Here is a 24,662-nt window from a genome sequence, read left to right on the forward strand (position 1 = left end):
AACCTGTTAGTAATTTGTTTCTGCTGTGGGCATCACAAGCATAAAAGAGTTAAGTGGTCATGAGAGTAAGTTTATGCCAGGATGTATGGAAGAGCAGGGGACAGAAATCCAGAATCCCTGTCGTGCATCATGACCTCAAGACAAATTATGCCTTGTGCTTACCCACCCATCAGGAGGAAAAAGCATGTTAATTATTCCTACAGACAATGCTTTAGACAAGATGAGTTATAATAAGAGTTAAGAAGCATGCATCTTATATCTGAACAAAACAAAGCAACACTGCAATTTATATATAATAGGTAATTTTTATTTAAAAAAACATTGCAACTGACAGAGAAAATAAACTCCATGAAATGTGCCATACATTCAAAGAGATGTATTTAAAGTACATATAAAGTAATTGATTTCTTATTCTCTGAGATGATCATTGATACAGACACTTCCTGACAATTAAAGAACAAAAACAAAGTTCTGTAACATTTTGTCCCTAAAGTATCTTGCAAGATGAAGTTCAAGAGTTCCTGGCCAAGAGTCCTGCCTTGCTAAATGCCACATACAGAAGAGAACTTTAGACATGGTTTCACTGGCTTCTCCTCCAGCATTTGCAGCTCTGGTGTGAATGAGACCGGTCTGCAGAGCTCGCTGGTTCAGGTACTGATGACAGGCTCAAGAATCTGCCCAGGGAAGAGTCCCGAAAGGAAAAAACAACTGTTTTATCCTCAGTAATACCTGTAGTTTAAACCCAAAGAGGTGGCCAAATTGTGCACTCCCAGGTGAAGCTATAACATACAGAAGTATATTTCTTAAGAGCCATTTATTTCTTATATCCCCGTTTCATAGAATATTAGAAAAAGACCACCATATACAAAAATCTTATCATTACAAGTTATTAAAAAAAAAACTTCAGACCATTAAAACACACAAGAAGGTGTTTGTTTGCATACAGTAGAAATACAATCCTCATTAAAGCAGCATACCGGAGAAGCCAGTTGTTAAGTAAGTTTTCAATTAAAAAAGACAAAAGCCCAGATGTTCCTGTAACACAACCAGAACATTGGAGAAAAGAGAGGAACAAAACATTCATAGTCTGCCATGCCAGGTACATCGTCTTTGTAAGGTCACTTCAGGCCTAAAAGAGTATGGTATCAAACAAAGAGCGTGGAGTCAGTGCCCGGGCAGAGCGTTTGGTGCCCAGCCCTCAGGAACAGCAGCTCTCCTCAGCTCTGCTTTACTCAGGCAGATCCGACTGGATCTGCCGGGGCAGGAGGGACTTCCCAAGGACACCCTTCCTTCCACCTCCAGCAGTGCCCCCACCAAAGGGCAGGACGGCTTGGCCCCAGAGCAGGACTTCAGCCTGCCGGTTTGGGCCTCAGCCCTCTGCCACCAACATGTCAGCTCCAAAACCAGACGGCACATGCAGTGGGAGCCCCGATGTCAGCCTGGGGCTACCTGGGGAGTGAGATGGGCACAAGTCTGTTAAGCAGCACAGGGACAGCCCACTCTTCCCTGTCTTATGATGGACATTTCCAACCGAGCATCACACAACCACTGCTGCAGCCTGCTGATGCTTCCCCTCCAGAGGACAGTTTGCCACCAATGAAGACAGTCCAGACTCAAATCATGATGTTCCCAAATAAAACAGGGTAGGGGAAGTATCTGATTTACACACTGAAGTTATTAAACCTCAGACTTGCTGCCATCGGTAAGAAAACATAAGCTCTTGGGCTAACCTTGGAGAAAAAATGATTCTCAAAAATCTGTCCCAGCTCTAACACCTTGCCTGTGGCCAGATGAGAGCAGTGCAGGCATAGCTGTTCCTGGAACTAAGTGTCTTGCTATGGCTGCCTCATACCAACCACAGCGGTTTCATGACGGCAACTGGCAGAAGCCCAGGGACTTGGTCACAGCCCCCTGCGGGTCCACACCACCTGCAGCTGCTAGACATGTGCAGTTCTCAGAAAGGGCACGGTGACCTACGCTGGCAAACAGCCATTACAGACAACATCTACATTTATAAATAAACTCTCCGCTCTTTCAGCTTTCTCAGTCCCTCTGTCTAAGTACAGGCTGCTTATTCTTCTAAGAGCCTAGAAGATCTTAAGCAATAGAAAAAGGAGAACGTGGACTCCTTCCTTGTTGGGTCAATGCAAGAAACACCCCAAAACATAAACTGGTTCTTGTCTGGCATTAAACAACGAGAACGTGAATCTCGGCCTCAACAAATCAAGCTGTAATATGCTAGTCCTACTCCATAGGATAGGACTTTTTCTCTGTCTCAAACTTTTTCACTTCCCCTTTTGAGGCAATGGAAGTGGAGTTGCTTCTACCTTTGTGGCTCAATCGCCATCTAGAAATACTTGCCTGGCAATACTGGCAACACACATCTGCTGGCCCCTTGGTTTGTGAAAGACATCCTACAGCCCAGCTCTGTCCTCTGCACAGCTGCAGGAGCAGTGCTGCCCCCTGAGTGCAGGGCGGGCTGTTCCCAAACCCCATCGTTTCAAAGCATAACTACCTAAGTTACCTGCAGTCTCCTGCTAGCTCCTCCTTTTGGCTGACCGCTTGACTGGCTGTGCCTGCTCTAAACGTGGCTCCAGCATCATCCATACTCAGACCCCCTTCATCATCTCCTTGATGTGTCTGCCTGCCACACTGACCTCGCAGTGGGGGTGAACAGCTGCTGTTCACTCTTTAGCACACTGATGCTTTATACTGTGTATGACTGGTTCATTTCTGGCTGCTCACCTCTTCGCAGAGCCTCCCGCCCTCACCTTCTCTGCTCACCAGACACCCTTCTTGAAGAAAAGAAAAAGCTCCTGCATTTGCTCTTCAATACTTCTTCCTACATCATGGAGATACTGAATGCTAGCATATGCCACAAACTTCCTGCCAATATACAGACTTTATATTATATAAATAGGTAAAGTTTCAGACAAAATATCCTATAATTTCTGTGGTGTAACATTTTTAAATAGCATTAAAAACACAAACCATCCAGCCCTTGTGATTAAATATACAAACATTTGTGAATTGATAAGGCTCATAGGTACATATGCAAAAATAAAGTGCCCCTCCCCCCACCAAGAAACAGTTCTGTACAGCTAAGTCTGAAAACAGAGAGCGCAAGTTATTTAAAATAAAACCTCCCGAGCTGGAAGCGCAGCCAGATTTTCAATCCTTGTTCTCATTTCTGCTTTCAACTCGGCAACACAGGAGTATTTACAAGCAGAAGAGGAGCTGCCATGGCTGACTCCACAGCACCCGTTGACCTGCAACTTGTCCAGCTAAGTGCCTCACAGGGCCTTGGTGCTGGCTGGGTGTGCAGTGTGGGACACAGGCTTCTGAGGGTAGTAGCTGTACAAGTAAACCTGCAACAGGATAGCGATGTCCACAAAAACCTGCAGGAGTCCACAGATGGAGAACTGGAAAGGGGCCTGATTCAAGATGAAGTAAACAGTCTTGAACGTGTCCCCACTGGTCCACATCAGCACCATCTTGACACTAAAAGACAGAAAAGAAGGGAACACTATTTATTGAGAAGAACTTGGCTTGTGATTAGACCTGTCGTGCCAGAGGATCCCACCTACTTCAGCGAGGGTTTATACTCAACAGTGGGACTCCCCTCAACGAGGGCAGACAGCGTGCCTATCCAAGACGTGCAGCACTGTACTTGGAAGGGAGGATCAAATTCCCTACCCCACAAACTGCAGCATTCTTATCTCAGCAATTACAGCTCCAAATGCCTGTGGCTACGAAGGTATCCAACATTTTAAAATATCCAGCTAGGATATTTGACTCAGTGGTGCTCTGTAAACATGACTGCCACATGCTGACAGCACTGACCATAAACCGAAGTATGGTGAATACAGTGCATGGAAAACAAAGGCAATTCATTCCAGCAGTTACTTCTTGCACGTGCAATTTTGTGCTCACGCAAGGTGAAGTAACACATAGACTGCTCTCTCATGCATGCACACCTTTCTAGCATCTGCTGAAACAAACACATCTGATAGATACAAGAAACCATTTCTTATTGCAGAAAATGCAAAACCAAAAAACCCAGAAAAACAGATTATCGAGTAATACAGAAAGAGGGGAAACGACATGCCTGCAGCTATTACTGGAAGGATGAACATCACTAGGGATTTTTATCAAGGACACAGATCAAGAGCAATGCTCAGACTTCCTTTTAATAGCCATCCTTGCTTTCATCTTGCTGTACTGCTGAGCCATCCCCTGTCCTGTAGTCCAGCTCCTGCTCCCCCACATCAGGAGAAACTCTGGGGAATAGAAGCAAGTTCTTCAAACAGACCAAATTTTTTTCAGTGCTCTCAACAAAATGTGAACAACCAGATCCTGAAGGCTGTTTCCGAGCTTCATGCACTTTAACAGCAGAGCTTTTTAAGCAGCTGGATAAGCGGTAGTGGACAAAAGCTTTGTAGTTCACAGTATGAGCATTGCGCATGATTTGTCATAATCATGAGCAATTACTTTTTGCCAGCACTGACTCCAATTCATCAAATGCAGTCAGGCCCGTGCAGCAGGGTAGGACTTAATGCTCATTTCTCCAACATTCAGGCAGGGAGCTAGCACAATCTGTATTTTGGACACAAGTACACAATGGTATTGCAAGCCAAATGCTGCAGCCCACTCTCTCCCCATATGGGAAGGGTGGCCAAGAGCATCAGTTTATACTGCCCCATCGCACTACAGAAACACAAGCCTTTTTGTAACTCATGTCACGTGACTGAGAGCATAAAACAGGTCTACAATCCTATGGACCTTCCAAAGAAAGTCTCTGTGTGGAAGTGCAAGCAAGGACATGGGGTTGAGTAAGCAGTCATTCCCCACCCAAGGTCATTCTAAAAACGTAAATAAATAATCAGAGAAGGAGAACAACTGCTGAATCCACAGTGTCATTTGTGCTCGGTGCAAACAGCCTGCACCACCTGCCTTGTGCATGTTCCCAGTCATACCAAGTCACCTTACGTCACACTTACGGGAGGTTTACAGACACAGGTGGTGGTGGGGATTGCTTGGGATTTTAATTAGGAAGGGCGATAAACTCTGAGGGTAATAAAACTGGCACCTTGCTTGCAGGCAGCCAACATTCCTCCTCCTCTGATTTTAAGCTTACCAGTGTTTGCTGGGCAACTGATCACAATTTAATTGTGAATCTGTCCTGGCGTGGTTGGAGACCCTCACTAAAAGCACATGTTAAACCTAGCAGGTCAAACAAACTGTTTGCTGTTGACAGAAAGGCAATTCAGGGATGCCATGAAATATCTGAATAGGAATTTAACGTGCAAAGGATATTTGTCACATATTCCCCATGGAGAAAGCTAGCTGGGTTTTAAAAGTGACCCTACGGTACAGTGCAGATGTGGAGGAGAAAATACACCCTGTCAGATGTACAGCCTACAAAAGGGTTTACTCCCCCAAAGAAAGAATAATCACTGGAGGAAACCTTATGGACACATGCAGTTCAGCAGTGCTGCAGGAGCCAAGCACTAGAAGCACACCTCTAGCTGTGTCACATGCTGTGCTGAGTTTGCCAAAGTAATTCTGGGGTTTGCTAGGAAGCCACCTGTGAACTCAACAGCCTGCAATACCGACTGGGTAACTTGGTGCATGCTGCAATAGCCTTTGCATGTTCTAGAGCCCCGCTCTTCAGCTTGTACATCAGACACCCAAGGAAATCAGCATCACGCCTGCGGTTCTTACTAGGACATGACAATGCCCTATACACAGGAAAATCTGAACTTGTCCTTGGCAAAAATTATTTTAAAAAAATCTAACAGACAGTTTAAAGAGCTAACACCACCGGTCTGTCACTGAATCAAAAAATATACATCCTCCTCTGTCCAGTAGCTTGGACAAAACAGCAGAGAAAACCTGCAAATCACGAAGGTACTATAAAAATGCAAAATAGAAATATACAAAACACTTGATGTTCCACAAAACCTTAGTACTGCAGCTGCACCGAGGTTCTCGGAGCCCAGGGTTAATGCAAAGCAGTGACTGTGGGAGTGCCAGCTGCTCTCCAGAGCAGAGGCTGGGACTGGACAAAAGGAGCATGTCCATCACAGACCTAAAGGTGCGTGGGGTAACCAAAAACAGCTTGGCAAGGAAACGGGGACAGTGTCATGCAAGAAGTGAGAAGAGGCAATGAAGAGCCCCAGAGAAAAGCCAAGGAGACATCAGAGGAGCAGAGAGATTGGTCAGATGAGAAGGGGGTAGGAAAAAGAGGCTGGAGGAAGACAGGGAATGACAGGAACGGAAGAGAACTGGGAACTTGGGACAAAAGTCCTTGGAAACGACCTGAATTTGGGGTGGACAGACAGAGGAGTACAGCCTGGGACAAGGTGTTCAGGGTTGTATTGGGTTTGCATGGCAAGGTTTTGGTAGCAGAGGGGGCTACAGGGGTGGCTTCTGTGAGAAGCTGCTGGAAGCTTCCCCTATGCCTGACAGAGCCAATGCCAGCCGGCTCCAAGATGGACCTGCCGCTGGCCAAGGCCGAGCCAATCAGCGATGGTGGTGGCGCCTCTGTGAAAACATATTTAAGAAGGGGGAAAAAACCTGCTGCGGAACAGCAGCAGCAAGGACAGAGGAGTGAGAATATGTGAGAGAGACAACCCTGCAGACACCAAGGTCAGTGAAGAAGGAGGGGGAGGAGGTGCTCCAGGCGCCGGAGCAGCGATTCCCCTGCAGCCTGTGGGTAAGACCATGGTGAGGCAGGCTGTCCCCCTGCAGCCCATGGAGGTCCACGGTGGAGCAGATATCCACCTGCAGCCCGTGGAGGACCCCACACTGGAGCAGGTGGATGCCTGAAGGAGGCTGTGACCCCGTGGGAAGCCCATGCTGGAGCAGGCTCCTGGCAGGACCTGTGAACCTGTGGAGAGAGGAGCCCACAATGGAGCAAGTCTGCTGGCAGGACTTATGACCCCGTGGGGGACCCACGCTGGAGCAGTCTGTTCCTGAAGGACTGCACCCCGTGGAAAGGACCCACACCGGAGCAGTTCGTGAAGAACTGCAGCCCATGGGAAGGACCCACATTGGAGAAGTTCATGGAGGACTGTCTCTCATGGGAGGGACCCCACGCTGGAGCAGTGGAAGAGCGTGAGGAGGAAGGAGCAGCAGAGACAACGTGTGATGAACTGACTGCAAACCCCATTCCCTGTCCCCCTGCACAGGGAAGTGGGGAGAGGAGTGAGGTAGAGAAACTGGGAGTGAAGTTGAGCCTGGGAAGAAAGGAGGGGCGGGGGGGAAGGCGTTTTAAGATTTGGTTTTATTTCTCATTATCCTACTCTGATTTTGATTGGCAATAAATTAATTTCCCTGAGTCGAGTCTGTTTTGCCCATGATGGTAATTGCTGAGTGATCTCCCTGTGCTTATCTCAACCCACAAGCCTTTTGTTATATTTTTCTCTCCCCCTGTCCAGTTGAGGAGGGGGAGTGACAGAGCAGCTTGGTGGGTACCTTGCATCTAGCCAAGGTCAACCCATCACAAGGGTGAAGCTAGGGAATGAGCAGAAGAGGTGCGCGCTGGCCCAGGACCCCCCCCTCATCATTGTAATGTCTGCAAGCATCCCTGATGCCCCCAGCACCCTCTCCAATTAAGTATGTGTTTCACTCCTCCAGTGCCTGCCCTAGAGAGGGGAAAAGCTACAACTGCTGTCAGCTCTCCCCCATCGCAACCAGCACCCGTTTGCACACACGGCCTGAAAGTTTCAGCTTGCTGAGAAACCCGAGTGTCTGCGAGGCATCTCAGGGGGGAATAGAGCTGCTCCTGCCCCCACTACCACATCACAGGCCCATGCTTCAGGAGGGTGGGAGAGGGGCTGAATGAAGTTTACATCATCAACATGGCTTCTGCCACGTCCTGATTTCCAGATACTCTGGTACAATAGTAACGGTCCTCCCCCCTTATTTGGGCTGTGCAATTGCCTTGTCCTCGCTGCATACACAGATGTCATTTGCAATAATGCAACGGTGCACGCATGACTATGCGTGACTGATTGCATGGATACACCATCACTGCCCTCATACTTCCAGCTATCGTGTCACTTCAGGATGCCACACAGGATAGAAAAGCCAGTTTTTGCCCGCAGCTTCTCAACTTCACCCACTAACTTGGGGAAGAGAGGGAATTCTTGTATTTATTCTTACTTGTGGGGTAGAAAAGAAAGAAACTAACCTATCTTGGTCAGATAGCTGCCTCTTACCTGCCCAGAGGAGAAAAGAGCAGTGTCTGTGCAGAAAGGGAGGGTTTATTGCCCAAAAGAAACGGAGTTTTCAGTTGGTTGTGGGAAAGGAAGAGGAAAAAGGGGAGAGCACACCCAAGCCCTTCTTCCACTGCTCTGCTGTAACCTCCATTTGCTGAATGAAGCTCCAGTCCCTTCCCGTAAGACGTGTGAGGCTCATTTTTAACAAGCTACCAATACACCAAAGGGGGCAAGCCTCTAGTCTCAGCTTTCTTCCCCTGCAGGACTCTGCATGCCACGTGACGGAAAATCTGTGGGATCACAGCTACAGCGTGAGTCTCCCAGAGAGCCACATGACACAGCAGCGGCTTCAATGCAGGCTGCCAACGGTGGTGAACAAGCCCTCTGCGTGGCTCTGCTCCTTTGCAATGCCATGTGCCAGGTCCCAGATCCCAGCTGGCAGATCGCAGCCTGTTGGCATACATCTGGCCCTTGGCTTCACGGTGCAAGAGAAAATGCTGCGCTGTTAACATAGATGAGGCTTTGCTGCAAGAGGCAGTCAGGGCCCACTATCAACACTGCCTGCGACTGGACAGCACAGCACAAGGAGGCTGCAGGCAGCAAAAATTTCCCAACCTATCTCACAAAGACCAACTTCACGCTATATCTTCCTGACATCTGCAAAGCCATGTGAGCGAAGCTGTTCTGCGCAGCACTGACTACAGAGCAAAGCAGGATTTAGGAGTAAATAAACTGATACCTTTCCTGAAATAGCCCAAAGCTAAGCTGGGGAGACGTGGAAGGCAGGAAATGCTCACCTTGTTGATATGGAGGATACGGTCTAGTAGGACACAGCACAACTGCTCTTAGCACAAATGAGTGAGCGGGTTAGGGGTGAGCAGTGCCACAGAGCAATTCGGGGAGGCAGAAATAAACAAATGGCAGCATTTAGTTGTGTGACAACAGAGATGCTAACTGGAGGGGCAGGAGGCAGGAACTGCGCTGAAATAGCTGGTATTGCCAGAGGCTGAAGCAGATTTGCGGTAAAAATAGCACTTCCCAGTAATGTAAATCAGTACTGCAGTATCCAATGACAACAAACCTCCTAAAAGCAAGAACCTTCCTTACAGTTGAGCTCGTTACAAGGAGTTGCTAATGTAGTAACAGTCAGTGTCAAGTCTGTGTAAATTGCAATTGACCACAAAGAGGAAAAGCTGGTATTTTTCAACTGCTCTTAAAATCTGAAAGAGCACCTATTTATTCTGCTGTTGGAATTAATTCTCAGAAGGACACCATCATTTCTGATCAGACACTAGACTAGGGCTGGGTTGCTAAATGCTATTTTTTAGTATGGTAATATAAAAATGCCCTACAGCGCTGCTGTTCTCGACCACTGATAGCAGATTTCATAAAGACACTGTACCAATCTTCATTTGCTAAATAAATGAATGGCATGCTGGAAAACAGTATTCACTTTTCTCAAGGAACAACTTGCTTCATTCAGGTTCCTTGTATATTGTGTATTAATTCTGAAGTGACAGCAACTAGAGGTAAAAAACACCTGTTAGTACACCATATCCGCAGTCAGCCAACGAACCATAATTTTTACAGAATACTCCTGAAATTATTCAGATGTAGCAAGAGCTTGTAAAGTGCATTCAAAAGAAAAAAAAAAGCCTTTCTGTTGCTTCTCTTTGAGGAACTGTACTAGAGGCTAAGTAATTTACAGAACAATGAGATTAGCCAGATACTCAGGCTCAACGCCCCCCCCCCCTCATATCCAGGACTAGTGCTACTCGAATCAAGGGTTTTCAGCATCTTCATTCCTTCTGCTGAAAACCTGGCTGTGACAGTCTCAAATCTCTGATTTTCCATTGGAGTCTTTGCACGCTCTGCTCAACATCAGTCACTTCTTGGTCATTACACCTTTCTTCTTCCTTCATCTAAAAGAGCAAAAACTACTAAAAAAAGGATCTTGTAAAAAAAAAAAAAAAAAAGAGATGTGAAGCCCCCTCTTCCTCCTCCCTGGTAAACCAGTCTGTCTTAAGAATAGTTGCAACCATCCATCAAAACAACTTACAAACAGTAGCACATTAGCAGACCTGCAGGGCAGCAGTCTGCAGAACATGGGCTGGTACTTAGCACAAAACCTACACAAGAAGAAAGACACAGCAGTACTCGCTTCCCATTTGCACTGTAGATTTTCTCACATCAATGTTATGACTCTGCATGTTTGTAGCTTAACACACAAACCCAAAAATACCCTGCAAGCTGGAAGACACAAAGAGAACCAGACATTAGACGGTGACTTCCGTTGAGAAATTATGTAGTGGTTTGACCAGACGTTTCAGCACAAATAGCAACAGGAGGTACGTGTTGCCCTGATGTAATTACATCCTGCTACAATCACAAACGTAGTGGTAATTGTGCTCAGTCAATGAACTCAAAAATCCTAAGTTATTTTCAGTAACAGAAAAATGAGTATAATTTATTGACCTTTACCTACTTTGAAAGTTGCTTTTTTTTTTCCTTTCTATCCCAGGCAACTGGAACTAAAATGAGGACAATTAGCCTGGACTCTTTCTGTTCAAGAATCAGTGGAAGTTGACCACAGCTTCCTCAGATCATGGCCAAGTGCTAGACCAAGACACAGGTGATGCCGGATTCAAAAATCTGACTTTTTAGATTGCCACAGTTTCAGACATTTCGTCATATATTAGCACTTGACTTTCATGTATGTTGAAAAATGGTGACAGTTCTTTAAATGACTGGGGATATAAAAGCAAAATAAAATCATTTAAGAGCTGACAAGCTAGTATTTCCTTCAGGAATAAGGTCCACATCGAAACAGCCTGTCAATGAGTATTTTGAACACTGCATTTGGTTTTGGGAAGCAAGGAAGAGGGTACAGAAGGTATCTCTCCTGCAACCTTTTAAGCTGTTACCTCCCACAAGCCATTTGCATGGGCATGTCTGGAAGAGAAAGCAGATTCAGTTATAAGATCCTGACTTTGGAAAACTTTCAGCTCCCATTTGCAGCTCCAAAATAGTCTACTTAGAGAAGACAGCAAGCATCCGTAACACTGCACTTCAATCAGAGGCTGGCCTGCCTTCAACAGTGAAACACAGACCAGAAAACATGAAACCCAAATGCCATGGTATTTTTAACACTGCACAAAACAAACAAGAATTAATAAATAGAGCATTTGTTCCTAACAAAAAGCCATATGGCTTAACAAAAAAGGAGTTCTCCTGATGCTAACCAAATTGTTTAGCCTGCCAAAAATTATTAAAATGAAAAAAAAAAGAGAAGAAGAAAACATTGTGATCAGACATCCAAAGTGTCTGAAGTTTGAAAATCTGGAAACTAAACATGTGTACCTTAAGACAGGTCCTTCTGTGTGAGCAAGCATAGATCTTCTTTTTTAATCCTGCACAGCCAGCTGGGAATCCAAGCATGAAACTGTTCACCAGTCCTACGTGCTCTGCCTTGGCAAGAGCGCCTTACCTCACTTCTCAACAATTCCTCTGAGGCTGGAGCAGCACTGACCATCTCCAGAGGGAGCCATTTGTCCAGCCCCGCAATGCTAGCAGGAGTTAAGAGGAGCATGCAGCAAGAGAGATCCAGCATTTATTTTGGATCTCTGGAACTGAGCTAAAGCAGTTGAGTTAAAGCCACATCTGTGAGCAATGGATACCACAGAGGGCTGCAATACAAGAGCAAACTATCTGAAAGCTCCTGTGATTTTCAAGGACTGTACATGTCACTGAGGAAAGATGAAATGGAGGATTTCACTCTGGAACACCGTCAGGCAAACAAACCCAGAAAGATGCAGTCTAAAGTGATTGATTGTTGGTGGCTTCTTTTTTAATATATGCATTTTATGCAGACTCACAAATAAACAACAAAGTTTTATGGAAAAATAGGGTAAACAGCTATTTGTCAATTATTTTTCTTCATGAACATCTGTTTTCTAAACTCCCAAGAGCAGCAGGCTGTCAGGCATTTTGACCCCGCTTAGCACACCCACCCAAAAGCCAGTATGTGTTAGAACATGTCTGTCAAAGGAGAGTCAAGGGGAAACTACAAGACACGCAACACGGGGCTGGGGCTGGTGGATAAGTCCAGGATCACTGGTATGGCCTCTGGCTATTTCAAGCAGCTATGCCTAAAGTTTAGTCTGTACGGGTCCAGAAACTGGTAACCCTTAACAGCTACAAAATATTTCTAGTACTCTACAACTTGTGCTGCAGAAAGAAGGGCAGCAGGTTTTAACAGCCTCAAACACCCTAAGTCTGTGCAGCAGGTGTGAAAATAAATCTCTTCTGTGGATCAGAGGAAAGACTTGAACCACAATTCACACCAGCGCCCTTCCTGCCAGGAGACACAAATGGATGCTGGCCAGACTGCAAAGCTCAGGTCTGCTCAGACATGTGGTATGAACACGTATGAGACGGGCTCTGCTTCTGCTGCTGGCGGATTTGGAAGCTTCGAGACCTGCTGCCATGACAGGGAGCAGCTTTCCTCAGGTGCCGGGGCAGCAAATCATGCCCTGCACTGCTTGCAGTAATACAGCCAGCTGCCAATGCACACAGTAGTGTCAGCTTAATGTAAATGGCGCAGAGCACACCTAAATTACACCAGCCTTCAGCATCTCACTCATGAAGTTGTTCTTGGGTACCTGTCCCCCTTTCTCTGTCTCTCACCTCCTGCTCAAGGCATTATAGTCAATGGAGCTGTAGGCACAGCTGCTGACTAACGCTGCTCTAGATGCTCTCATGCTGCCCATCTACTCTCCAGCCGCTTGGCACAGCTAGCTGAACCAGTCATCTTGCCACTTGCGGGGCCCTACACCACCCACTGAAAGGCGGGGTGAAAGGGCTGTCCCCACGCCCCTGCTGCCATGCAGCCGGCCGGCAGCAAATCCCAGGAAGCAGCACTCCTTCCCATGGCTCGCCTCCCTGCAGGGCAAACTGGCCCCCCACACCCTGGCTGCTGCAGCCTGCCCGCTGCCAGGAGGGACACCACTGCTATGCCCCGCAGGGCCAATGCTAAGAGATGGCAAAATAATGTCCCTTTGTAACACCATTCAGTGTATTTCCTTCTCTAGTTCTAAATAACTTGGGACACATTCAATTTGAAAGGTAATAAAAAGACGGGAGGGAATAGAGCTTTGCTTCAGCACAGCTGTGAATCCCAAGGCTCAAACCATAACACTTTTAAATCTTCCTTTCTTCCTGTCCTAGACAACAAAGAAATCATCAGACTCTTCATCCAATTTAACTTGAGGTAATTTAAGCACATTTTTCCCTTCATCTTCATATGGTAACCAGTACATAGCCTGAGCGCATTTTTAGTATTCCAATTCAATAACTGCAATTACCACTTCGGTCAACATACACAAGATAACAGTCCTAGCTCCAGTGCTTACCTTGTTCTAGATGACTAGCGTTCAGTGGTTGTCTCCAAAGCCAGCGCCCCCGAGGACAAAATCTAATGATATTACAGTCATTACTTTTCATGAATTAATCACATCCTCCAGCTAGTAAAATGCTTCTCACATCCTAAGAAAACACTGGAGAAATGAAAACCCCAAACACACTAGTGTGTAAAATAAGAGCAATCACTCAGGAACAAAGTCCTACCTTCCAGTCAGCTTACTGCCTGGAAGGTAAGATTTTTGAAAGAAACAAAGCTCACATTCTTCTCAAAAATGCTTTACCGTTATAAGGAAATAACCCCTTGCAAGCTCTATAGGAAGGCATGTCAGCACCTAAGTCTTCATATGAAGTGCCAGGTTTTCCCCTTTCCTTCCACATGCACGTGGGCGCACAGACATACAGAAGTGAAGTTCATGGCGACAGTGATGCACCATACACCTGTGTGCTGTTCATCAAAGCAAATCCCAGCGGGAAGGCTGTGCTTTGTCAGAAGGTGCCACCACAAACCAACTCTTTCTGAGCCACTTCCCATGTGCAGCATTACCACTGACCCACAGTGGCTGCAGAGCGGTGCTTTAAAGCCCTGCTGTGGACAGAACTGAATGCTGTAGGGAGGAAATAAAAGCGTCACAATCACATCCCACACACAGTAGCATGACACAAATCTTACAATTTCAGCCTGAGTAGGGCTTTGCAGTTCAAAAAGGACTAACATCTCCTAGCCTATCTTCATTCCCAAACTCTTGCCATCTGCCCCTTTGCACACTATGAATCCTGTTTTAGGAAATTCTCTAATACAAGATTTAGTATCTGAAGGGACAGGGCTTCCACCACAACCCTGAAAGATTACCTGACAATGCCAGGACATCTTGCTTGGCATATAATTCCATTCCCTTATGTGGACATGGATCATTCCCAGGCATCCTCCTCGTAACAAATTAAAACTGTACCTTTGAGCCTTGTTGCAACAGCTTTTTCTGACACCAAGTTTTGTTTGTTTCTACATCCCACTCAAGAATGCTACAAGCACTTCCTCCCCTGTCTCAGTTTTCAGGCAGATCATCCAACATGTCAGTCACTGCACTTCCCACTCTTCTTCTTCTGTTTGCTTGTCTGTCTGTGTCTGAGGAGCAGGGGACCAAATGCACCATTGCAGGTCAACTTGTAACAGAAAATCTCTCGTCTTTCTGGAGCACCCTGTAAAGTAACGTCCTGGCCTAAGTTCTACCAACCTCTTTTTCCTGCTGTTCTAGCTCATCTATTAACCACTTAAATTACTCACTGTGCTCACTTTACAGATCTTCATCACAGTCAGTATTACAATTATGGATATTTGTATCCTTGCATCTCAATCTACATTTCTCCAAACCCAAATCTCATTTTACTTCCATTCCATATTTCTAACCCTGCTCAGTCCTGCTGCACTGAGGGAGACAATTCTGCAACCACATAAGCAGATAACTTACCCACTTACACAACCAACTGCAGCAAACTCTGGCAAAACAATACAGGTGCTGGAATTTCAAGAATCGAGGCACTTTTGTTCCCAAATTTGTTAGGTAACAGAGGAAAAACATTTTTAGAAAACTTTCATCTCTCAGGTGCCTTCATGGTAAGCTCAACTCTGACCTTTTGTGGCTTGGCAAGACCTGACCTTAACTATGCAAAATACCTTGCATGACATTTCCTTGCCAGCAGAAAACGGAGTGCCCAAACTTAACAGAATGTTTTTCTAAGAGAAGTACAATAAATTTTCTCTTGTATTTCAAATTTTCAGGGCACAGAGAAAAGCACCAACTGAAGAGAGCACTGATTAGACATGCCAGCAGTGCTTTATTCCTATTACTGTAAAGAAGCCTTGAACTATTTGTAAAAGATGAATGTTTTTGGTTTGAAGTCATTTGCTTTGAATTTACTTTTTGAACTGATGGGATGAGGTGCCAGGGGAAGAGAAATGAGAAAGAGGTTCAATATGTGCAAGAGCTTTAGCAGTCTACACAGTGCTACAATCTGGACAGTGCTTAAGGGAAGTGGATATTGCTGCTCACACTGCCAGAAGTGCTGGGAGGATGAGGGAAGGAAGGTCTCCCACTCCCTCCTGGGTTTTTCCACCTGCCTCTTCCTTCAGTTCCTGAAATTCTCAGATGCGTTGAGTGCACAGGGCACAAAGAACTGTCTTTGGAGCCTCACATTGTGCTGCTGCAGGCCTTGAGAGAACAGCTCTGGGGAGACACAGCAGGCAAGCATGGAGGTGAACGCGGTGCTGACCCCAGCACAGCAACCCGCAGGCCACATGTCTGCAGAGAGTCAAGCAGAAAGTGCAGGTCCTTGAACCTGGAGGACCGAACAGGAAAGGGAAAGAACATGGGATTAAAGGCAGAGAGATGACAGGTCTGCTGTAACTGAAAAGAGGGTGTGGAGAAGAGGAGAGAATCTGTCTGCTTCTTGGCATCAGAACAAAATGGTTTCAATCTATCTGTTCACATGCTGACAGGACTCTGCCCTCATTCTGAGTGTACTGAAGAGAGACCAAGCCTGTTTTATTTCCTGATGTAGTAACGCTTCAAAGGGAGAAGAAACTAGAAATCTTCTGAGGATCAGAGACCACTTTCTTCAACCTCTTAACCTTAAAACAGCCAGATTCAGGAAGGGAATCTGATGTTCCTGGTGTCTATTAGAACCACAAATGGAAAGGGAAAGAGAGAAGAGAAGCTGTAAGTGGTAAGCCTTACAGTTGTACCAAAACCTGGTCCATCCAGTCATGAAAATTGTTCACTGACTACTTCCCAAACTCCTGCAAACCTGCATGTGTATGCAAAGTCCAAAAAAAATAGTCCCAGACTATTTTATATAAAGGCCACTATAAAGGACAACAGTAACCAGCTGATCAGTGCCACAGTACTAAAAGAAGAAATGTCACCAAAGCAAAACAATGAAACAAGTAAAACTTCCCCAGAAAATTGTATGAATGCTGGCTAGAGCCTCAGAAGCAAGGACAAGGATTTTTGCAGACCCACAGAGAAAACTAAAGATCTGAGTAGAAAGAAAGAACATTTAGTAAGACAAATTAATACAATCATAGAACTACAGTAAATGATAAGAATAGTTTAAAATAGGCAATTTGTAAGCACGGTGACAGTTTTGATTAACCTAGTGCAATAGGAAATGCAGTGAAACTGCCTATGGCAGTGGCCTATATGAATGGCCTAAACAACATTAAGCGTAGGTACAAACCACTTTTAAGTAGTGCTAATAATTTTTCATTTACCCAATGTATTTCTGGCTCACACTTAAGACCTTCATTTCTCCATTTGCCAGGGTCCCGGATTTACCTTTTAGTTCCTAATTATTCTCTTGAAAACCACTTTCTCTTTTATAACTTAGTCCCTTATGATTGTCTATACAATGCTTTCTGTAATGAAAAACTGCTTCTCAGTTGGGTCAGATGATTTGAACCCACAAAGCCACTCTGCCTTTTTTTTTTTTTTAAACTAAATGGCCCCCACTTCCCGTACTCCTCTTCCACCTTCTCTATTTTGACTGTTTAATATATAAAAGCAGCTACTATTTTAAGAATAAGAGTGGGCACTGTTATATCAGCATCTGGAGGCTACAATTCCAAAGCCTGAGAGAAACAGTTCTCTCTTCAGCAGCTTCCCTGGTATTAGTTGCGGACCGGACACAAGGCACTAACTCAGGCCACCATTGTACTGGCCAGTGTCTGCTTTATGTATATGGCATACTCAGAAAAGGAAATCTCTCATGTAGGCATCCATTATCCCTACTCCTATTTCTTTGATTTTGCTCTCATCCATGCAATTTCTGTCAGAGAGAAAAAGGAGCTGGGGGGAAAAAAAACCCAAAAAATCAATACTGCCATTGCCTGCATCATCGTCTTTCAACTTTCCTTCTTTTTAGCACTTTTTAAGTCCTTTTCCAGTTAATTTCTCTTTCTCCTTTACTGAACCTCCCCAAAGAAGCGCAGATATGTAACAAAGTTGCTCTAACAGATGTCGATTGCATCTAACATCTCTTTTCAATGGAACTAAGTTTATTTTTTAGTTAAGAAGCTAATGCATAGTTAGTGCCTGAGCAGAAACTTCCACAACTCTCGCTACTTCTCTCTAGATTAGGGTTTTGTTTTCTTCTAAACAGCAGAACTCCAAAGGAAGTAATTCACTGGAGCTGTTTTACCTATTCACTATTCAAAAATCCCCTCAGGCTAAAAAATCCCAAGAAACCACAGCAGTGGCATTTTTACAGCACTTGCCCAATCTCCTTATATCTAAAATCTCACTAGAGGAGGTGGCCAGACATTGGTTAGCCAGTCCTGAATAAAGCCTTCCACATCTGTTCATCACAGCACCTGGCTAATCCAATACTGGCAGAAAAATCTAGCAGCTCGCATTAATCTTCACAGAGTTTGAATAAAGCCAGGATTTGTCTCTGGGACAAACGCTGTCCTCAGAAGTCAAAAGCTTCTCTTAAAAAATTATATAAAGAGCTGCATGTGTCATAAAGGAAAAAGCTATAGAGCAGTACTAAATAAAAGCACCCCACAACAAAATTTTATCTCCCTAACAAATACTGTCTTCTAGTATTTTTTATATTACCTATGGGGAAAAGAGGGAATAATATCTCAGGATATACGTTTAATATAATTTCTTTCTTTCATACCTCTTTACACTGCACTTATTTCACTGGATACATTTTAGATAAATGCCTGCTCGTAACTAGCTCACAGCTGCAGCACACCTCATAAAACACTTCTGAATGGAAAAGCATTCTTAAATATGCAACTCTTGGCTTCTGAGACAATAAGTGCTGACTGTTTCTCCTTCAGTGACTTGTGATTTTTAAAACAGGATAATCACAGTGATCGACACAGTACTGCCACAGGAGGGACTAAATTAATATTTTCTTTATTTCATCGCACAATAATCTGATGGAATGCAATAATGAGATTTTCCTCATTCAGCCTTTTCAGGCCAGATTTCTCAAGACAGGATCATATCAACACATAAGTAGGGTAACTGATTGTGCCAGCTGTCTCTGGGTGGCAAGGTTTTGAGCCTTTGACCCAATGTCAGCCAGACGCAATAGACAGAAGATGTGCAGAAAGGAGGTTCCTTTCAAGCAGACTGAAAACTGGCCACGGGCTAGAAGAGAGACCTAGAAAACAACTGGCAGAGGGACGACACAGCCCTTCCCTGGTTCTGTCCCTCCAACCCTGCAGCTGTGCAGGCAGCCCCGAGTCAGGCACAGCCTGTGCTGCCTCATGCCCAGCGTGCAGCCGGGGAAGAGACAACAGTGCACACCAGGAGCTCAACAACTGCTGCAAGAGGACTTTGCTTTTTGGACCCACATGCTTCCAAGCTAACCATTGATGGGCACATTTGAATATCACCTGGAGCGTGGCTTCTGAGACTTCAAGATATGCAGTCCAGCTCAGTCCTACTGCCAGACCTCTTTCTTGGACCTGGGGAGATTCTGCCATCCAACGGCTCTGAACTCCAAGCACTGACTGAAAAGAAACCATTGCTCCATGGGGTTGGAGCAGCAGCTGACAGTCAAGAAGGATCACTGCCAGGTGATTTTGATGAGCTTTTGTGAAAAACTTTCAATGAAAGGCAGTTATTTTTCCCAGAGCAGAGCAGGCCTGGGCAGCAGACAGGAATGCAATACAACAGACTGCCCTGGAGCAAATCTACCCTTGTGCAGTCCCAGGGTTAACACATCCCTGTGTAGGACAGCACACCTACAGCTTTGTCACAGACATACAGAGGAACACCCTCCACCCTCCTCCTTTGGTGGAGGGAGGTCTGATGGGATTATGAAGGGTGCATAATAACACCAATGCCTGCATGAGCCCATGCCTCCCACAGAGATGAGGTTCTCCCCACCCCTGCACAAAAGCACATGCTTCCGCCCTGCAGGAGCTCCACAAAATCTGTTGTCCCCACAAGGATGCGATTCTCCCAGTGAACTGACCAGCAGGTCCTTACCTCTGTGTGCAGCAGCGCTGCTGCCAGATCCAGTGCCAACCTTCCCTCCATCTCCACTGCCTCATGTTGAACACTGCCTTTTCTCATGACTGCAGTTTATTAGAAGGGGAAAGCGACCGGGAGGCAAGTATCTTAGGAGTGGGGACACAAAGATAAATGACAGAAAAAGTTCTTGTCTGTACGTTTTTTTTGTCACAAAGCAAAAGCAGTTAGTAATATGAGGAGCATCAGAACCCAACTGTAGCAGAGTCAGCATCTCTGCCTCCTGGAAGATGGGCAGAGGGGTGTTTTTGATATCAGGATCTTGAAATATTTTACCACATAATATAAAAAAAAAAATTACAAGTGATGAGCAATCTTTTAACCTCATAATGCTTTTTTCCCATATAACAGGATGCCTCCTATATTCCAAAGCTCCTAAGCTTTGAGGTTGCTTTCCTCCTTTTTCTAACCGATGCAAACATAATCATACTCATGATTCTAATCCATCCTAATTAACAATCAATGTCATTAAATTACTCTTTTACTAGGTGACAAGACAGAACTAGTTTAGTTCTTGAACTGACTGGAGATTAAATTAAGTGATTATTTCCTTGATAGGTATTAACTTGTACCACAGTTCATTAAAAAAGCACTTCTGTCAAGGTTAGTACCATAGTTAATAGAACTATGACTGTACTATTTAGGTTTGCAACTATTCAAAAGTACTTAAACGCTTTAACAGAGCTCTAAGTTTCTATAAAGTACTAATTCCAAAAGTAATCAGATGAATTGTCAAAGTGAACATCATGAAAATTTCTGTTCCTTTGACTGGCTTAGTTTTGTTTCCTTAATCATGGGAAAATTTCCACCCTTCAATCATCAGCCCACCAGGACATATTACACTATCTTCCTGCCACAAAAGCTGTTACTCAGCATGCATCTCCTTTCTGTTGTTATTGTTTCCATCTCTTTCCAACTTCTTCTTTGGACTCTGCTCTCTCAGAGAACAGAGAGGGAAACTACAGGACCTAGTAGTGATATTGCTACAAAAAGAAGGAAAATGAGAGAAGTAGGGAGAAATGAAGACATAAATAAAAATAAGAAATAAGGAGCTAGATCTAGCAGAATAGAGATATCAAAGAACTGGAAGACTCATTCTCAGGAGTACTACAATGCACATAATTGTGATTCTTTCACTCCAGCCATGCCTTGTTACAATAAACATAACTGACTCAGCTGCACATGCCCTCTGGATGTTTACTTCAGGCACTGAGCACATTTTCAGTAGGGGACTTTTCAGGCAGTGGCAGATTGAAATACAGAGGCGAGATGATGGGACCCTTTTCACAACAGACTCCCAAAGGGTATCCTGCCTGCCACCACAGCCACCTGTCCCACTTACCTCTCTCACGGACTTTAGTCTCCAAGTTTGTTTATCAGGAAATGACCGCTACCTCAAGCGTGAGATATCCTCAACTTCTCATTTAAACAGAAAGGGGTGACTGGAGGGGGGCTGTCAGGTTATTTGTTTGCCACCTTTTTTCAGAAACGACACAATGTTTGAGGAGTCTGGCAGGATACCCTGATCAGATGTGGCCACGTACTGTAACCTTATTCTCCATTTCTATTTTGTCAGTTTATATTTAGGAAAGGAATTATTTGCTAAAGTAGAAATAGACTTAACATATCAGCTGCTGTGTCCCATTCTGCCCCAATTCAGAGACAGAAGCATGTTGCTGCTTTTCTCAGCCAAGCCATGAGGACCTCCAGACAACGCCTTCTCTGGCAGTAGTAAAGGCTGTGATGTTTATCAGGGACATGGGCTCCACTCATGCACCACAGGTGACAGAACTACTGTGGTTTAAGAAGTTACCACCTCCAACTAGAATGTGATAATTGTCCAAAAGGTCACTAAATACAACAGCTTAATTCTCACTGCTGTCCCCATTAAGCTTAAAGCCACAAAGACACTTGAAACTCATCTATTTTACTTTGCCACTGAGGCTTGCTAAGAGCATGTCTGGCAGCCAGCCATTATGGCCCAGCTGATGGGCAGAGGATCACCAGTTCAATTGCTTCTGACAGTGTAACCATCCACATGCATGTTATTTCTGCACTGAGCAGTAAATAACTGCACAGAGCAGTGGGCATCAACTAGCCCCCATCTGGTAAATACCCATACAAGTTCATAAATTTGGTCCTATGAGTATCCTGGCTGGACTGTTACATGCTCCCTTCAGTGCTTTCAGGACTGGGGTCTCTTCTCTGACGTGCTTTTAGACAGAGAAGCAGGCACAGGAAGGGAAGTTTAGAGGAAATATTTCCAACAGCTCCTTCAACAGAAGGTAATACACTAGCAGAAGTCACTCTTACAGTAGGAACAGCCCAGTAATGCTTAGAGACCATCAAGTCAACTCTGGATTGCATGGTGCTAGAAAGTATATCTACGTGGTACCTGCAACATATATAAAACTGCAATATAACATGAAAAAAGAGTACTAACATGTGCATTTGCATGAACATACTTCAACTGCAGTAAAGCAGCATAAGCTGTATATTGTCTCATCAGTCCCCAGACCCATCGAAGTCCAATGCCACGCAAAGTACTGCTTCAAGAGTAGAACCAGAGAGGGGGATGCATTCTGGAAAACCTGTGGGCACAACCAATATGGAGGGTGGCTATCGCTGGACCTGGTTCTGTTTGATGGCAAGGGAACAAGAGCTTTTGTGCTATTTTCTCTTGATTAAACACAGCACTCTCTTGCCAAGCAGTTTTAGATGAGAATTCTGCAATTCTGTGCTTAATGCTTTACAAAGAAAGTGTTGTTGTGAAGCACAAAGGGGTTTTTTCTCCTTTTGCTAAGTAGCATATACAGGAAATTGGAAAACTGAAACTCAGGTCCCCAGAGGGGAGCTAAGGAAAAGCAAAACACTATCTGGCAGCGGCTATCATAATGTGGCATTATGGCATTATGATTCACAGATAAAAAACATAAAGGGAAAAGCCAAACCAGAGCATAAAGAAGGTCCAGTAGGTAAATTGCCTTCTGGATATCACAGGTACAGAATTTTCCAAGGCAGTGTGTGCATGAAAAATACCCCAATATTTTGGAAGTAAATCCTGACTTGCTCTGTACCAAAGGGGCTCCCAATCAAAAAATGCCTTAAGCTTCAAAGCAAATTTCTGAACATTCCCTCAACAACATTTCAAGCTAGAAAGGAACTTAAAGTAACTAGTAGAAGTGTCTCCAAGCCAAAGAAGTAAAGGGAACATTGTCAACAGACAAAGGACAGAATTGCCTTGGTTTGGGGGTGGTAGGGAGTGGTTATTTGTTTTGACCAAAGTAAAAATTATCCCAGCAAGTTTGAAAGCAATGATAAAGAAGTCATTTCAAAACAATGAAAAAGACAGAGTCACAAATGATCACAGTACTCAGTGAACTGAATTTTCTGCTGTACTGTTTCTACAGACCAGTGCACTGATGCACCACAGTGAACATTTTCTCTCTTAAAAAGCTTTACAAGTTGCCTGTGCAATTTGGAAATCTTAGTGTTATGACTGAGATATCCAGTAAACAGTATGAAAAGATAATCTGGTTTAACGCCCCAACAGTGGGCACAAGATTAAAGTTTTCTGTCCCACACTTGTCTGAGGGTTTCCCAGTCATGACTGTAAACATCTCATTTGAGCTTTTTTAAATGTCAGTTACAAGCTTTTATACATAAATAAATACTGATGTCATTTGCTACATACATAATAATGTATTATGAAAAAGTGATGAGTAGATATGCGAGAAAAAGTGATGAGCTAATATGTGAGTTAGACTGACGGAGTTATTCACTGCAGGCTCAAAATGTTTTCTTCCTCTTTATTACTTTTGATATGCAAGATCTCTCTAGTCCATTTCTAATTACCAGTGTAGCACAGCTTGAGTTGAACTACAATATGTTGCTAATGACAACAGCAGTAGTTTTACATGTTTATTTTACTAAAAAGCATTTCACCTTGGAACTGTCCAGCTGGACTTGGACAAATGGGTCAGACCTCAGAGGTGTAACGGAGCTCCCACTGCCTTCAGCAGTGCTGCACCAGCTCCTACTGACAGAGAACCTACTTCAACAGCTGTTGTATTTTCAAGTAAAATTTAGAAAGATGACATTGCCCTGCCTAGAAAAGTATTCCCACACTACACAAAGATTTACCTACACGCATGTGCACACACTTACTTGTTTTACATAAGATAAACACCATACCTCATTCCTTCTGTAGACCTATTCTGGTAGTTACGGTAGAGCTGGGGAACGCCTAACATAGCCTCGGTGAACACTGCAAGGAAGCCCAGCGTTTCCACAAAGAGATATGAGTCAAGCCAGAGGTAAGTGATGTAACCGGTCACACCAGTGAAGGTCAGCACACACTGCACGTAGTCTGTAAACTTGCTCCAATGCCAAAAATAGTTCAAGTCAAAATCTGCAACAGAATAGGAATGGAAGAAGAATAAAATATGTTTTCCCAACCGGACTCAAAGTTAATCAGGGTGGAACTGAGAACTGGGAAGCATGAGGTCAGTCTTTGGGGGTAGGGGAAGGTAGAAAATGAGGGAAGGGATTAAAAAAAATAAAAACAAACAAACAAACCAAGCCCCACCAAACTCAAAACAAACAAGAAAAATAAAAAAATAGGAGTCTTGATTTGGAAAACATTTTTTGGTGGGGGTGTTCAATAAAGAAACAATAAAACAAAGACTTGCAAACTACCAAAATATTTACGAAGTTTACTTTTAAAGAGAAAGCATTGACCTTCAGGTATCAAACATGAAGAACTCTGGATATGACTCTAGCAGAGTTGGCACAGAAGTGTTTCACAAAAAACTTCACAATACTAAGTACAGGCCCCAAGCACATCAAGGCAAGTGCTCTCTCTTAGGTCATTATCTCTACCTTCAAACTGCCTCAATCCAAGCTGCTTAGAAGGTCACCTAAAGTCCACAGCTCTGTTCCCTGGTGCAGTGCAGCTGCTTGCAGTGAA

General features: G+C 44.4%; 1 protein-coding gene across 5 annotated transcripts in view; it reads right to left on the reverse strand.

Moving 5' to 3' along the window:
- Positions 1 to 291: 291 nt before the first annotated feature.
- SLC66A2 (solute carrier family 66 member 2) overlaps positions 292 to 24,662 on the reverse strand; it is a 68,768-nt gene continuing 44,397 nt past the window's right edge. For 4 of the 5 annotated variants that reach the window (XM_076330665.1, XM_076330663.1, XM_076330666.1 and 1 more), the window contains 2 exons: positions 23,888 to 24,104; positions 292 to 3,501 (listed from right to left, as the gene is read on the reverse strand). In XM_076330665.1, the coding sequence (XP_076186780.1) occupies positions 3,294 to 3,501; positions 23,888 to 24,104 (425 nt within the window). In that variant the 3' untranslated portion in view covers positions 292 to 3,293. Of the gene's footprint in view, positions 3,502 to 19,651; positions 19,783 to 23,887; positions 24,105 to 24,662 lie in introns of all 5 variants that reach the window. The other variant, XR_012994686.1, reaches the window with a different exon arrangement.

Source organism: Aptenodytes patagonicus, chromosome 2, assembly GCF_965638725.1.
Source record: "Aptenodytes patagonicus chromosome 2, bAptPat1.pri.cur, whole genome shotgun sequence".
Classification (NCBI taxonomy): Eukaryota; Metazoa; Chordata; class Aves; order Sphenisciformes; family Spheniscidae; genus Aptenodytes; species Aptenodytes patagonicus.